The following is a 17,686-nucleotide window of genomic DNA, read 5'->3' as shown; positions in this document are numbered from 1 at the left end:
CAGATCTAGTTTTTAAGCACTATTGGCAGAGGATTGAGAATCCAAACAGATGAATAAGGTCTGGCTATCTGTTCTGCTCCAGCTTAAATGCCAATCATGGGCCACCTGCACTGTTCTAGGATAGTGGAACTTCTTCAGATTTCCCAGTTCCAAGGCTCATAAATCTGTCTGGGATCTGATCTAGCTAAAATCGGACGGGGAAAAATGTGGTTGAGGAGTGGACAATAAATGAAATGTAGTTTGTAGTTGATTAATTCAGTTGATTTAAAGGTATTTTATTTTTAACTACACCTGTTGTATTTGTTCTTTTAACCTTTTATTAAATGTTGTAGTATTTTGTCCCTTAGTGTTCAGCATTATCAAATTTTCAATTCAAGCAACAGTGCTGATAGTAGGAAAGCCCTTGAAGCAGTACTGTAAATAGCATTCAGGATACAGAGTATCCAGTGGCAGTCAGAAAGGTATAGAAGTTCACTGAGTCTCCAAACTGGCACTGGTCTATCAGTGGAAGACTTTTCTTAGAGGCACGTGTGGGGAAAAAATAAAGGTAGGAATAGGGCATCTGTCAGCAGAAAATTTCTCCCTTCATTTTTGAGATCTCTTGATGTAAATATATTATTGAAATGTAATTTAACAAATGAGTATTTGACATTACGTTTACTTTTTTGTTTACATGCTGACATCAGAGGCACAGTCCGGTAAGTGATTATTTCATCCCTGAATATCTGAGAGAGAATTTGTGTACTGCTAATTGTAGATAAGAATGAGTTGTACATGTTTATAAACAATATTTGTACATTGTTGTATGCCACCAGGAAATTCAGAATCATTACTTTGCTGAATTAACAAAATATATGTAGTCCTAAGGATTCTGTTTTTTATATTTGTTATTAATAGAATTTGAACTATGGTTTTACTGTATTTCTGAATAATGTTTATTTTGTCATTCCAGATCTCAATGAAAAGAAATTTATCTAGTAAGTATGATTGTTAAATCATTTTTTGTGTTTTATGCTAAGTAACTGTGATTGAGTTACATTTTCTGTATTGTCAAACTATTTTCTGTTCCTGATGGTCATACAGCTTAAAACAGGTCCTGTGGCTCAGTTTGTCCATGGCTACTATGCTGCCCAACGAGCTGGTTTCACCTGTCTGTGTTTGGCCCACAGCTCCCTAAAACTCTCCTATTTGTGTGCTTATTTAAAGTCATAAGCCACTGGTCATGCTTAGGGATCTGTATAAACTAATTTTAGGATACATGTAACTATAAAATCCTTCTTTGTTTTCTATTTCTTGTATACGTCCCCAGAGTTTTTTAACATTATTAAACTCATCTTTTTGCAAATATTGAATTTTTGACCAAGACAGTTTTACTTCCAATACTGAATTTGTGCAATTTTTAAATATTAAATGTATATCATTTTTCAGACAGGAAGATGTTTGACTTTTTATGCATACAACGAACTTATCTGTCTGATTGTTGATAGGGAATTCATTGTAACTGAGAAGGATATTAGTAAATGAAGCGTGGAGCTGCAATTTCCTCTGGGCCTTTTGTGTCTGTAATCCAGTAGTTAACACTCTCCTTCTTTATGATGTGTCTTACCATATTTCAATCTTCTGTGAAAAAATCTGAAAAATATTTAATAAGCAATCAACAATTTTACCCAAATCCTCTGCCTCCAAGTATGGGTTTTCTAATAAGCATTTCTCTTTCCTCAGTATCTTTTGAATCTTTTAAGTACTTGTGAAGTAAATTTGAAATTTTTTAGACTTGTCATTCTTGATTCCACCTCCCCCCCCACTTTTTTTTTAAATTTGTTCTCTGCACTTTTTGTACTTTTTGGGGCTTTGTGCAATCTAAACTTTTTGGTGTTAAACATAATTTTACTTTTTTCTTTGGCCATTTCCTACCCTCCATGGACCTTGCATCCAGGAGACTCTAGGCTTGTTATACTTCACTACCTGAACATTGTTTATCCTAGCAACTTGAATTTATTTTAATGCTGATTTGTCTTCACGTAGCTGTTTCTGGTTCACTTTTGTAAATCACTTCTCAGTCAATAGAAACTATTTCCTTCAAATGATAAACTTTTCTATTATTATATTAAATCTAACTGAATTTCAACAGAACTATTGTCCCATAAATATATCTTCCACTTGTCTGGCTTTGTTCCTTGAAATTAAATCCAGAAATATCTTCCAGCATTTTTGTTCATCTTCTAATTATTGACTAAAAAAGTTGTCCTAAATGCACTCTGTGCTCTCTGCATCTTTTACACTATGTTATTGCTGTAAATTTTGAGTAATTACTCACAATTAATAGCTGTTGCGTTTGCACTTGTTTTTTTTAGGTATTTGCCTAGACATTAGTTCTTCTATTTTCTTTGTTTGTAGGCATAAAGTACATTCTCAGCAATGTAATTCTGCCCTTTATTTCTTCTTTAGTTTAATCCATATATCCTCCTAATATTTTGCCTCTTACCTCATTCTCATTCTCCTCAATGATTAACCCCATTGCTTTCCTCAGGAAATCCTTGAAACTGAGATTATTTGATATTTAAAATACCACATATCTTCTGACCATATCACTGTGCCATTGTCATAATTCCCCAACATCCACTTTCAGGAGATTTCTCTAAGGTAACCCAATCACTATTCATCTGCTGTTGAAACTCTCTTCTTCAAATTTATTATTTTTGATAATGGCCACAGGTAAGCTTCCCACTTTGCACCCCCAGACTGAACTTGAAATCAGTCAATACTACTACTTATTTCAGAAATTACAAGTCCTGCTCAACCATCATCCCTGTACTCAGCAACTTAATGTGGTTCCAGTTAAGTAAGGTATTCACTTTACAATTTGCATCTTTGTTTTCAGATCTCTGCACAGCCTTTAGCTCTGAGGCAACTTAATAACTTTTAAATGTTTCTGACATTTTATAAAAGTTTTATGTTATTGTAGCACTATCTGTAGTTCATTCGGTCTTGGATTTCTGTGCACAGAAGTTTGAGACTTATTGATGTTCAAATGGCTCAGGAGGAATTGCCTCAGTAAATGAACTTTGAAATTGTAGGAAATATTTGCAAAAAAAAGAAAATTCATTCAAGAGCAACTTTGAAAATAATATTGCTTGCAAATTTGAAGGGAAGGAATGTGGAACTAATTAAGCAGTTGTTCTCACAAGATGGCATGTGCACAATAAGCCATATATTTACCTCTTTGCTGTAAAATTATATTTTTGTTTCTGTGTATTAGAAAATATTTCCTATCTTCATTGAAATTCTACAGCTACTGAATCATAAATTGATTTTCAGAAAAGATTAAAGAGTTAATTTTGAATATTTAGCAAAACATATGTGTTGTATGTTTCTTTCAGAAGCATATTAGAATGCCTAACTTATATCCCTTTTCTTCCTTTCTTCAAGGTGAAGAACTGGTTCGCGCAAGATTGCATGCTCCATCATCTGAGTAAGTTGCCAAAGAGATAGTAACTGGTTACATGTTTGAAGATGAATGAAAAGAGATTGAAGAAAAGACTGTTATGTGTTTGTTACTCATGCTATCCTCTAATTGGCAAATTATATCTAATTTTGCTGTACTGTCTTTTTTCATGAATTGGCTATTAGCTAATTAAGACTTAACAAAATACAAATACTATCCTACATTTTTTATTTATCTCAAGAGCACAATAAAGAAACATTCTCTACCAATATTTATACATTTTGGTTACATGTCATTTTTAACTGCTATGATGAACTTAAAATGTATTAGAATATGCTTAAAACTCTGTTAGTTTCAAGAATTTTGTTTGGCTTAAAGTTTGACTAATTGTCAAATTTTCTTATATTTTCCAACTTAAAACATTGCTAACTATGGAAAGAGATTCTCATTATTATTTATTGAAATTCAGCATTACATTTTGAAGATATTCTTTATTATGCCTTCACATCTGTTACTTTTTTAGCAGTTTAATAGATGAGTAGACACTTAATATGTTCCTGCTTTTTTTGTGATAGAACTAATTGCATTGACATGATGTGAATATTGTACATTGATGTATGAACTTGTTAATCCTTGTATGCACCATGAATAAATGTGAAGAAAATAATAGAGTTACTAAGTGAACGATCAGCACAAAAATCAGGGTACGATAGGCAGATCCGTCTCAAGACAGACATGCTCAGTAGGACACTCAGAACCAAATACCATCACACAGATAAAATGGGAGAAATGTGGACGCGGATTTTAAGTTTTATAACCATATAACAATTACAGCATGGAAACAGACCATCTCAGCTCTTCTAGTCCTTGGTTCTAAAAAAATCTTCTATAACTAACAGAAAGTACACTGTAGATGCTGTGGTCAAATCAACACGTACAAACAAGCTGGATGAACTCAGCAGGTCAGGCAGCATCTGTTGACTGCTCATTTCAACGAATGCTGCCCAACTGCTGAGTTCATCCAGCTTGTTTGTACGTGTTGATCTTCTATAGCTAGCTGCTTCTTCAAGCAATTTATTCCAGGTCACCTTTGTGACATTCCAGTCTCTGACATTACCACCAAATGAACAACAAACAGAAAGCAGGTTAAAAATCTGCTGGAGAAAAACTCAGTGGGAGAAGTTGCATTTGTGAGTGGGCATCTGTGAAGGCATTGTTGCTTTCTTGGGTCAGGGCACTGCATCAAGAGTGGAGAGGTGATATAGCTGGTATAAAGAGTCATAGAGAAGCACAGCACAGGAACAGGCCCTTTGGCCCATCTAATCCACGCCTAAACCATCTAAGTTGCCCACTCCCATCAACCTGCACCAGGACCATAGCCCTCCATACCTCTACTATCCATGTAGCTATCCAAACTTCTCTTAAACAATGAAATCAAGCTTGCGTGCTCACTTATGCTGGCAGCTCATTCCACACTCTCACGACCTGCTGAGTGAAGGAGTTTGCCCTCATGTTCCCCTTAAACTTCTCACCTTTCACCCTTAACCCATGACCTCTAGTTGTAGTCCCATCCAACCTCAGTGGAAAAGGCCCGCTTGCATTTACCATATCTATATCCCTCATAATTTTGTTTACTCTACCAAATTTCCTCTCAATCGTCCATGTTCTAATGAATACAGTCCTAACCTATTCAGTCTTTCCTTGTAACTCAGGTCCTCCAGAGCCGGCAACATCCTTCTAAATTTTCTCTGTACTCTTTCTATCTTGGTTACATCTTACCTGTAGGTAGGTGAACAAAACTGAACACAATATTCCAAATTAGGCCTCACCAATGTCTTGTACAACTTCAACATAATATTCTATCTGCTGTACTCAATGCATTGATTTATGATGGCCCATTTGTCAAAAGCTTTCCTTATGACCCCATCTACCTGTGATGCCATTCTCAATTAATTATGTACCTATATTACCAGATCCCTTTGTTCTACCATACTCCCCAGTGCCCTACTGTTCATTGTGTGTAAGTCTTACCCTGGTTGGTCCTACCAAAGTGCAACACCTTGCATTAAATTCCATCTGCCATTTTTCAGCCCATTTTCCCAGTTGCTGCAGATCCCTCTGCAACCCATGATAGCCTTCCTCACAGTCCACTACAACCCCAATTTGGTGTCATCCACAAATTTGCTGATCCAGTTAACTACATTATCATCCAGATCGTTAACATAAATGACCAAGCACTGATCCCTGCAGCACACACTAGTCACAGGCCTCCAGTCAGAGGCAACCCTCTACCACCAAAATCTGGCTTTTCCCACAAAGCCAATGTCTAATTCAATTTATTACCTCATCCTGAACACCGAGTGATTAAACTTTCTTGACCACCCACCTGTGCAGGACCTTGTCAAATGACTTAGTAAAGTCTGTGTAGACAGCATCCACTGCCTTGCCTTCATCCACTTTCCTGGTAACTCTCTAAGATTGGTTAGGCCTGACATATCACACACAAGGCCATGCTGCCTATTCTTAATCAGTCCATGACTATCCAAATACTTAAATACTTAAATAGACCCTTAGAATACTGCCCAATAACATTCCCACAACTGACATCAGACTCACTAGCCAACTCTCTCCTGGGTTATATTTAAAGCCTTTTTTAAACAACGGAACAACATTGGCTATCCTCCAATTCTCCAGTACCTTCCAGTCACTAAGGATGATTTAAATATCTTTGCTAGAGCCTCGGCAATTCTCTGCACTTGCCTCCTGTAGGGAACGCCTTGTCAGGCCCTGGGGATTTATCCACCCTGATTTGCCTCAGGGTGGCAAACACCTCCTCCTCTGTAATCTGTCCAGGGTCCATGAAGTTGATGCCTCTTTGCCTCACTTCTATAGACTTTGTGTCCATCTCCTGAGTATAAATAAATACAAAAAATTAATTTAAGATCTCCCCCATCTGTTTTGGCTCCATACATGAATCACCATTCTGGTCTTCCAGAGGACTAATTTTGTCCTTTGCAATCCTTTTGCTCTTAACATATCTGTAGAGTGTCTTAGGATTCCATTCACTTTGTCTGCTAGAGTAACTTCGTGCCTTCTTTTAGCCTTCCTGATTTCTTTAAGTGTTCTCCTGCATTACTTATATTCCATAAGCACCTCATTGCCTACTCCTTCTATGCACTTCCTTTGTTCTCTTAACCAGCCTTCAATATCTCTTGAAAACCAAGGTCCCCTACACTTGTTATCTTTACCTTTTATTCTGACAGGCACATATAAGCTTTGTACTCTCAAAATTTTGTTTTTGAAGGCCTTCCACTTACTAAGTATACTTTGCCAGAAAAACAACCTGTCCCAATCCACATTTGCCAGATCAATTCTGATACCATCAAAATTGGCCTTTCTCCAATTTAGAATGCTTTCAAACTAATGGTATTGTCGTCACTGGATGCAAAGTGTTCCCCTCCACATTTGACACATGCCTTTTCTCTTTACCTAATAGCAGAACCGGTATCACACGCTCTCTCGTTGGGACTTCTTTGTACTGATGAAGGAAACTTTCCTGAACACATTTGACAGACTATCTCATCTGGTCCTTTTACAGTACAGGATTCCCAGTTAGTATGTAGAAAATTAAAATCACCTACAATTACAACCTTATGTTCCTTGCAACACTTGGCAAACTCTTATCACTATGAAAATGGTGTTTATCTTGATCTGAATATCTCATGTTTCTATAGCATCTACTACTGCTTTGCCCATTTACAAGCTATTTATATGTTTGCTTATAAATGATTTATGAAGCAATCGTTGGCAAATTATGGTCCACATGTGAGCAAAATATGAAATGCTGACTCCATGCCTGTTTCTGGGTCTATATTTATTAAAATGTCAGTTACACAAGCATTAATGTTAATGAGAATAATGAATTTCATGACAACTAAATTAGAATTACAAGAAAGCTCTGTTAACCTAGCATCTGATGTTTGGAAAGCTTGATTGTCCAGCATCTGGCTCACTCATTAGGATATAAACTGATGACAGAGTGCAAGTGGGGTTCGTAGCCAGAACCAGGGTTCCTGCTTTTGGGACAGGTATGTGACTGCAGCTCGCATTGGGGTCTAGAATGTTAGGAGTTAGAAATAAAGGTAGCTTTGTCTCAAGCCAGAGTATGTATTGCTTGTTTATTTCTTCTCTTCAAACTCAGCTGCTTCGCTGAAAATCTTATTGTAGAGTTGAGTATTATGTAAAACAGAAGAGAAGTATAAGTGTGTTTAAGTGTTAATTAGAATAAGATTCAATAGTCTGGAAAATCTGATAGTCCTGTCCATGTACTGGTTTTAAGAATTGGACTCTATTGAGTATTATTGTAAGGTGCAATGTAATAAAACTCTCAATTTTGATTTATATTATATAGTGCCAAACGGGTTAGCAGTGACTTATTTTCATTGGATCCATTGTTTGGACCTCCACTTGATTCCTCATCTTCATCTACATCAACTACTTCATCAGGTAGATGTCTAGGTTCTTTTGTTGTTCAACTGTGTAAATATTTTGAATAGAGTAAGAGTTTTATTTGACATTTTAAAGTAAAATGTATTATTCTTGTGATTTTTTTAAATATGCAATTAACATTGCTGAATTAACCCTTTGTGTAGGATAATCCAATACATTTTCATTCTGTGCAATTGTTAAGAGTTTCCAGTTTAATCTAATCATGTCCTTATTACTTGATACCATTGTCCTTGATACCATGACGATGGTATTTTATTGATCACAATTTTTGTTTCCTTAAGGTTATTTAACCCTACATTGAAGCACCACTTAAACTGATTTTCATTTTTAGCAGTGATTTCCAGGTGCTCTTAGTTTAATAAAATGTATAGGTTGCATTATAGTGTTATTTCACACATCTTCATGAAATAAAATAGCACATTTATCAATGTATAAATAATATATATTTAAAAATTAGTTCTACTAATTTTCATTAAGGTATATAGAGTCTATTAATTTCCATAGCTGTAAAGAATGCATATCACATGAGCAATGCAGCCAAAGCTTTTGTATTTAAGCCAATTGTTTAAACCCAACAAAGGGGGAGAAAACACTTATTTTGTATGACTGTTGAAAATTACAGACTGAAAGTTAACAAATAAAAGTAGTGCATTAACCTGAAATTGTTGAACTTGGTATTGAGATCAGCAGGACTGCTTGGGTCCTTGGATTATGGGAAGGAAAAAGGTGAAAAACCAGATGTTGCATTTCCTGCTTTTGCATGTTAATTGCCATTAGAAAAGTAGTGGCTGGGGAGAGATAGAAGCCGGCCTCTCTCTCTCTAATTTCTCTCATTAACCTATCAATAAGATAGCCTAACCATCACCTTAAACCATCTGCAACCTTAGCAGACCTTAATCTCTTTCACTCAATGAGAGCTATCCCCTTTGTCTTATCAATCAATCCCTCTCTCGTCCTTATAAGATCTTAAAACTAACTTCTGTTCTCTGCTAAAAACAGTGCTGAAAACACTTGGCAGGTCAGGTAACATCTGTCAAAAGAAAAGGGTTAATATTTCACATCTGTAATCCTTTGGCAAAATTGAGAAAGAGATTTTAGTTTTCAATACCAGGGAAAGTAGGAGATGGGTGATTAAAAACAGAGAGCATCTCTAGTAGAGTGAGACCAAATTAACTTAAAGTAGTATTTAAAAGCCAACTATACTGTTTTGTCTGGGTGATATATAGCTAAATGCAGAGTTTTGATCCATCCCAATAGGCCAGGTTATACTTAAACTATAAAAAAAAATTGAGCTAAAATAATGTCAAGCAAAAGTGACCAGTTCTGATGCAGAAAGAAAGACTGACTTAATGAAAGATGGAGAATTTGATAATGAATTTCTAAATCTACAATGTGCCCAGATGGAAGATGAGATTTTGTTCCTTAAATTTGCATTGGGCAACTGGAGGCTCAGGGTTAATCTTGTGCATTAAATAAACATGCTTCACAAGGTAATCACTTAGCTGATATTGCAGCATGAACAGCAAATACTGTCTGCAAGCAACACACACAAATGTTGGAGGAACTCTGCAGGACAGGCATCTGCAGATTTTCTCTTGTTTGTGACCAATTACTGTATAATCAGTTGGAGGAAGTGTGAGTGAATATCTTCTTCATTTGTAAAGACTGTTTTAAGTGCATGTGCTTCACAAGGTAACCACTCAGCCAGTATTGCAGAGTGAGTACTAAATACTGTATATTCAATTGGAAGAAGTGCAAGTGAATATTGTCTTCATCTGGAAAGACTGTTTTGAGATAACCAGTATAGAAAGGTGTGGGGTGGAGGGCATGGGAATAGAGCCATAAGCTAGGAAGTGATTGGTGAAAGTGACAAGGATTTGAAGATGATTGAATATGATAGGAGAGGAAGTTGCGGTATGGAATTAAGAAGATGAGGAGGGAAGATGGTAGTAATGGTGAAAGGAGCATGTGAGTAATCGTCAACTGGAGTGGGTGGAAGAGGGGAAAGGGACAGGGTGATGTGTGCTGGGTAGTTCAGGAGAGGAAGAAGTTACTGCAAGTTGGAAAATTTGAATTCAACTTCCAGTATTATCATTTTTAAGTAATCATAGGCTGGCTGGTTCCTAGGTTCCTAAGTTCAAATCCAAGTCAGGCCAACCCCAAGCATGCTTTCTATCCATGCCGGGTTAAGTGTCAAGCTAGCCACTCAGCCTTGTAAAAAAAAAGGGTAGAGTCAAGAACGTTCATATCGTGACCCAGTTAATCCAAAAGGAGACCAATCATGACACTACGCGCCAGACAAGAATAGCTGACTGTCTGATGTGACACAATTAAAAAAACCCAGATTTTCTGTTTTGTGTCAAAGCTGAGTATTTTCAGTATTTCTTTTCAAACTCCTAGCAATTACATTTGGTTTGACACAATTCCAGCATTGTCTTTTCTATTTCTCTCCATTTCCTCATTCATCTCCTTTTATTTTCATCTGATCCAGCCAGGTCAGCTGCAGATAACAAACCTTCAACACCTCCTCTCAGTTGACTCTGTAACTTTTCTAGCATTCTTTCTCTCCTAATCTGCATCCCACAACAGCGTTCCTGGGTTTTCTCCACCCCTTCTTCTTTGCAATTTTTTGATTTCAACTTTTCATCATTGTGATAAAAGGTCATCAGCCTGAAATGCCATCTTTTTTCCTTATTCCACAGCCACTGCCAGGCTGAGTATTTCTTTTTCTATTTTTGTTCAGTCATATCTTATGTAGTTTTAATGTTTGAAGAGCAAGATTGTGGATTTAAGATGATTGTGGACTTTAGGAAGGTACAGGTTGACTACTCCTCACTGCACATAAATGGGCTCCTCCTTGGAGAGAGTTTGGAGCACCAAGTTTCTTGGAGTGCACATAATAGATGATTTCACCTGGTCCTACAACATTACGTCTTGGTCAGAAAGCACAGCAGCATCTCCACGTCCTGAGGAGATTGAGGCAAGTAAGGCTTTTGCCCCCCCCCCCCCCGCTCCCCTCATTTTAACCAATTTTTATAGGAGCACCATTGGGAGTGTCCTGACCACCTGCACCACCATCTGGTATGGGAATTGCAAGGACGGCTGAGAGGTTCATTGCGTTCTGTCTTCCTCTAGTTAGAGATATTTATCTCGCAGGGCCTTTAGCATTGTCAATGATCCTTCCAATCCATGCAATAATCTCTTTGACTCCCTACCATCGGACAGAAGATACAATAGCATTAGGATAGGTATTGGTAAGATGGGAAACAGCTTCTTACCCCAGGCCGTAAGACGACAGAACTCCCTGTTACCCCCCAGGCCTCATCACAAATGATGTGCCAATAGAGTAATATTCCAATCACAAACAAGTGAAAATCTGTAGATGCTGGAAATCCATGGATCCTGATGAAGGGTCTCGACCCAAAACATCGTCTGGTTATTCACTTTCTCCAACATTTTGTGTGTGTAAATATTTATTTACTTCCAGAATGATGGCTTCCCCTCTGCTCCAGCATTTTGTGTGCTTTAGAAGCATAATACTGTTTACATTTTAACTTGTATCAAATATGTACCTTATTAGTTGCTAATTTCTTTGTGGTAATATTAGTTTGTGTTGTGTGTGTTGTGCTGTGTTGTGCACGATCAAAAGGAACATAGGTTCATTTGGCAATATACATATGCATGGTTGACAATAAACTGAACTTGAACTTGAAGATTCCCCTCTTCCTGCTTTTAAATTTTTTACATTTATAACTTTAGAAAGAGCATGCATCAGTGTATCAATGATAGGTTAGGAGAATGGGCAAAGAAGTGGCAGGTGGAATACAGTGTGTGGAAATATATGGTCATGCACTTTGGTGGCAGAAATAAAGACGTAGACTATTTTATAAATGGGAAAAGACTTCAGAAATTTGAGATACAAAGGGACTTTGGACTCCTAGTGCAGGATTCCCTAAAGGTTAACTTGTTGGTTGAGTCAGTAGTGAGGAAGACAAATTCAACGTTAGCATTCATTTTGAGAGGATTCAAATATAAATGCAAGGATGTAATGGTGAGGCTTCATAAGGCATTGGTCAGAATATATTTGGAGTATTGTGAGCAGTTTTCAAACTTTCAAGTTTCAAAGTGCATTTATCATCAAAGGATGTATAAATTATACAACCTTGAGATTTGTTTGCTTACATGCTGTTGCAAAGGAAGGAAACCAAAAATTTTTTTTTTAAATTAAGACCAAGTCTCCCCCCCCCCCCCACCGTGCTCACAGAGAAAGAGAAAAAAATACAAAACAAATCATAAACAATAGAACCAAGCAACAACAAGAGCATTCCAAACCAAATTGAGTCCTTGGATCCAAATACCTGCCCGGAGTATGCCCAAAGCCTCGGTATCCAGTTCATCATATTAATGGGGTAAATCACTGCAAAATTGGCAGACGTGAAGCACAGCAGCAGCAGGTGGTCTCATAGCCTTAGTATCATAAAGAGAGAAGCCCCCAGGTGATATGGGCTGGCATTTAAAATGTCCAAACCTCACACTAGGACCCAGCCCCGCCGTCAGTGAATTGCTCTGAGCCTAGGTTTCACTGCTGAAGGAGCTGTTCTCAACCTGTCCAAATTGGCTATACCTAAGGCTATATATTGGCCCTATATCTAAGGAAGAATATACTCGCTTTGAAGAGTGCCTAGAGGTGGTATACCAGAATTATTCTGGGGATAAAAGGACTAACCTATGAGGAGTGTTTGATAGCTTTGGACCTGTACTCATTGGAGTTTAGTAAGATGAGGTTGGAGGGAAGATGATCTTATTGAAACTTAGTGACAGTTGAAAGCTGGACAGAGTAGATGTAGAGAGGATGTTTCCAGTAGTGGGAAGAAAGTATAGAATAAAGTACATACCTTTGAAACAGAGATGAGGATGAATTTCTTTGGCCAGAGGTTGTGAATGTATGGAATTCATTGCCACAAATGGCTGTTGAAGCCAAATTATTGGGCATATTTATAGTGGAGTTTGATATGATTTTGATTAGTAAGAATGTTCATCATTATGGAGAGAAGGCAGGAGAATGAGGTTGAGAAGGAATAATAGATTAGCTGTTATGAAATAGGTTAGATTGATATACCAAAAGATCTAATTTGTGCCTTTTGATCTTACAATCTCTAAGCATATTTTTCCTATTAAGTACAGTTTTTGAAGAAGCCAGGCAAAGTAAACAGGATTTTGTATATTTGGAAAATAAATTGTATCTCCTTTTCTCAGACTGAAAAATACACCTTGATTTCATACATAGGATGTCAATATTGCTGTTAAAGTCAGCATTAATTGTGTGTTTTCATTTATACTTATGATTTTGTGGTACCTTCTTGAACTGTCTGCACTCCATGAATTGCACCATGTAGATGAGAGTTTCAAGTCTTTGGTCGCTCAGCAATGAGAGAATGGATTATATATTTCCAAGTGAGGATGGTGTATGCCTTTACAGATTGTGTCCTATACTTCTGGTTTATTGTTTATGGGTTTGAAGTTACTATTGGCAGCCTTGTCAGCTTACTCATGTATCCTATAGATGATGAACATTTCCACTGAATGCATTAATGAAAAAGCCAGTGAATGTTTAATATGCTGGATGAGAGATGTCTATTTAGCTGGTTGCTTTAATCTGAATAATTCTTTTTAAATTATGTTGTTAGAGCTGGAGGTGGAAGATCTTTCTAATGTCAGAAGGTGTTTCACGTTCTGCAGAATGCCTTGTCTCTGACAAGAATATAAGAAATCGAAGCAGGGATAGGCTATGGAGCCACTTGAGCCTGCTCTACCAGTTGCTAGGTCATGGTTGACCTAACCTTTGGCTTCAACTCGATTTTCCTGCCTAATCCCAACAATTCTGTATTTATCTGTGTTAACTAATTCAGCAGTGCTAACTGAACATTATTACAAATGTCTTTGATGTGTTTATTTTAGGAAAGCATTCAATAACCAAAGAAAAATAATATGATTAAAAGTTAGATTTATGGAGAGAGGTTTCAGATTATCATTTGAAACAGATTTAAAGGGTGAAATGATCTATTCCTGTTTCTGGCTGTTTAATTGCTCACCATCATTTGACAATTTGATGTGACAAAACTGCAGAATTGTCAACTAAGGGATTGCTAGGCTCCTTCGCCAATAGATCTCTTTTCATCATTAGGTATGCATGTAGGCCTGCATATGTGTCTGCAAGTATATGGTTAGCTTCACCTGGTGATGCTCCTAGCATATTCTTCTGTAGCCTGCACTAATCCACAGTTGGTCCTCCAGCTCCGTGTAAATAGCATATGGATGAATGTGTGGAGTCATAAAATTACAGTAAACATTTTTGACATCCTATCCATCACATTAAACACAGCGCCTCATGACTGCCCAGTTTTGAGTGGCTAGTATGTTTTTAATCTATTGAATTTAGATAGTGGCAGGCAAAAACACAATAATGGGTGTTCTCAGTGTAAAAACATGATCTCTTCTTCCAATTTTGTCATAAACAAGTGCATCTGTAAAAATGAAGTTGTGAGTTGGTCCTTTTTCAATGTGATTACATTCTTTGTTATGGTTTCCAAAATTTTCTGTGTATCACAAGCTTACACATCGAGTGGCAGGCATGCACAGTGATATTTAGCTAATGGAAAGAAATGCATATTTTGAGGTCATAGCAAGGGTTATCAAGAGGATTGCAGCTTGATTTGTATTGGTCAGTTTTTCAACTGCCCACTCACGTCATCTGTTCTGATATCATATCAAATCTCCTTCCCTTGATAATCAAATCTGTGATCTTGCCATCTCAAACACGACTTACTCTAATCGCACTGATTCCACCCTTCCCTGAACCACCACATGTTTTCTCAACCCTTCCCTTTCCTATATTTTTCTGCATCCAAGGCCCAAGATCACATTAAAATATTGCCCTAGGCCACACACAAAATAGGCATGATACTGTCTACTTCTATTTTTTCCCTTAAAAGTCATCAAATCCATCAGTGTCTTAGTTCATTTTCAATAGTCTTTTTAAATAAATTTTGGAAGAAGGGAAGATGTCCTTTTATCAGTAACTCTCTTTTGACTATAACAATGTCACTCACTTCACAAAATGCTTTTATAGTTTAATTGGACGATAAAACCGTTCACATACAAACACTATGAATTTGCTTTAACTTAAATTACTGCAGGGATGACAACTAACAGAATTAAAATTGAAAATTCTGTGCAAGAGGTGTTTGCTTGATATAGGAGCATTTTTATTATATGAACGGTTGAACGGTTTTATCATCCAATAAAATTATAGAAGCATTTTGTCAAGTGACATTGTTATAGTCAGATCTCAAAGGTAATGAGGAAAAGTTTAGAAATGAATATTGTCTGTTAGAAAAAAGTGAACATAATAGTTTTTTTGCATGGTAATAAAATTTTCTCTTGTCACCAGTGTTAGTTATAAGCACTTTGGAAAATTTGTACATTAATGACAGTAGGAAAAAACTCAGGTGGCAAAAAAAAACCATTGAAACAAAATATAAGTTGCTGGAGACCTGCCTTTATAAATAGATGCTGACAGACTTATAAGTTTTTTCAGGAAGTTCCATTTCCCCCAGAAGTTGTCACATTTTATTGTTTTACAACATTGAATCACAGTGGATTTAATTTGTTTTTTTTTTGACACAGAACAACAGAAAAGGACTCTTTTGTGTCAAAGTGAAAACAGATTTCTACAAAGTGATCTAAATTAATTACAAATATAAAATGCAAAGTAATTGAAGCACAATTACTCAACTGATGCACTTTTGGCAGCATCAACAGCCGTGATTCTGTGTGGATAGGTCTCTATCAGCTTTGCATACCTGGATACTGCAATTTTTTCCCATTCTTTACAAAACTGCTCAAACTCTGAACTTTCTCTTTGCCATTCTCCCATAAAGCTGCGACTAGTGAAGCAGTTGTTGTATGTGCAAACTCTCTCATCTCAGCCACTGAAGCTTGAAACTCCTCCAGAGTTGTCATAGGTTTCTTGGTGGTCTCCTTCACTAGTCCCCTTCTTGCATGGTCACTCAGTTTTTGAGGATGGCCTGCTCTGGGCAGATTTACAGCTGTGCCATATCTTTTCCATTTCTTGATGATTGACTTAACTGTACTCTCAAGGGATATTCAGAGTCTTAGACTTTTTTTTTGTATCCATCTCCTGACGTGTTTTTCAATAACCTTTTCACGGAGTTGCTTAGAGCATTCTTTTGTTTTCATGGTGTAATTTTTGCCGGGATACTGACTCATCAGCAGTGGGACCTTCCAGATACAGGTGTATTTTTACCGCAATCAGTTGAAACACTTTGACTGCATAAGTAATCTCTATTTAACTAATTATGTGACTTCTAAAACCAATTGGCTGCACCAGTGATGATTTGGTGTGTCATACTAACTTGGGTGGGTGGGGGATGAATACTCGAGCAATCAATTATTTTGTGTTTTATATTTGAAATTAATTTACATCATGAAAGAGTCTTTTTCTGTAGATCAGCATAATAAAAAGCCAAATTAAATCCACTGTGATTCAAAGTTGTAAAACAATAAAACATGAAAACTTCCCTGGGTAGGGGGTGGTGAATACTTTTCATATGCACTGTAATTATGCAAAGGTCAGAGCAGAAAGAAATGTGCAAAGCTATAATTGAATGCTCTAAATCTGCATGCATGTAGTATTCATAACGAGGCAGGTAAAAATTAAATGGGAAAAAGCTAATACCCCTTACAGTGACAAGGTTACCTTGACCTAAAATGTTGGTGGAAGTTTTACTTAAGTTCCCAAAAAAATAAAAGTAGTGATGGGTCATATTATTTTTATAGTATGACTAGAAAGTTATACATGTATATGTATACTGAGGGAAATTTACTTGTGTCTTTATTAATTTTGTTCCCATTTATTTTATATCTATAACCTCTAGTCCTTGACCTCTCCACCAGGAGGAGCAGCCTCTCATTATCCATTCTATGCTGTCATGAGCCACTTATTATTTTATGAAATTTATATCAGATCTCCCCTCAGTTTTTTCCTCTAATGAAAACACTACCACCCACTCTAATCTATCCTAAGTACAGGGGGACAGCATTGTAGTATAGCATTTAGTGTAATACTATTGTGGCGACACAAGTTCATCTCCGCCACTGTATGTAAAGAGTTTGTAGATTCTTTCTCTGACCGTATGGGTTTCGTCAGAGTGCTCCAATTTCCTCCCATTTCTAAAGGCATGCGAGTTAGTAGGTTAATTGGTCATGGATTTAATAGGGCAGCATGGGCTGGGAGGGCCTGTTACCATACTTACCTGAGATGGAAACCTTGGAGTAGGATTCAACAAGTAAAAAATAATTTATACTGAGTTGGAGTATGGAAAGCCTTGCTGAGGTGTAGATTATCGCAGCTTTGAATGGAAATTTGGCTAAACCAAGGAAGATAACAAAGCAATTGACTTAATTTTGCATCTTCTAAGAGTGGCCGGAGATAGAATCATTCAGTTTCTCCTGTGGTGGAAACATTATGATTTAGTAGATGTTGGATGCTATTTTTAATGTGGCCATCTCAATCAGTATTTTGCCTAGTTCACGAGAACAAGGAAATTCTTTTGGTATAATTACCATTGTCTTGATTATTAACAGATTAAATTTGTTTTGTTAGTGGACTTTTAAAATGTAATCATTCTGGCATTATATTTCATTAACTAG

General features: G+C 36.8%; 1 protein-coding gene across 4 annotated transcripts in view; it reads left to right on the top strand.

Annotated features, from left to right (window-relative positions):
- The window catches only part of fcho2 (FCH and mu domain containing endocytic adaptor 2), a 208,967-nt gene that overhangs the window by 103,872 nt on the left and 87,409 nt on the right, over positions 1-17,686 (top strand). For 3 of the 4 annotated variants that reach the window (XM_059974581.1, XM_059974578.1, XM_059974580.1), the window contains 4 exons: positions 687-698; positions 953-977; positions 3,430-3,472; positions 7,857-7,951. In XM_059974581.1, the coding sequence (XP_059830564.1) occupies positions 687-698; positions 953-977; positions 3,430-3,472; positions 7,857-7,951 (175 nt within the window). The remainder of the gene's footprint in view (positions 1-686; positions 699-952; positions 978-3,429; positions 3,473-7,856; positions 7,952-17,686) is intronic. The other variant, XM_059974579.1, reaches the window with a different exon arrangement.

The sequence above is a fragment of the Hypanus sabinus genome, chromosome 7, assembly GCF_030144855.1.
Source record: "Hypanus sabinus isolate sHypSab1 chromosome 7, sHypSab1.hap1, whole genome shotgun sequence".
Lineage (NCBI taxonomy): Eukaryota > Metazoa > Chordata > Chondrichthyes > Myliobatiformes > Dasyatidae > Hypanus > Hypanus sabinus.
Note: the sequence above shows the minus strand (reverse complement) of the source record. Positions and strands in the feature narration are given on the sequence as shown.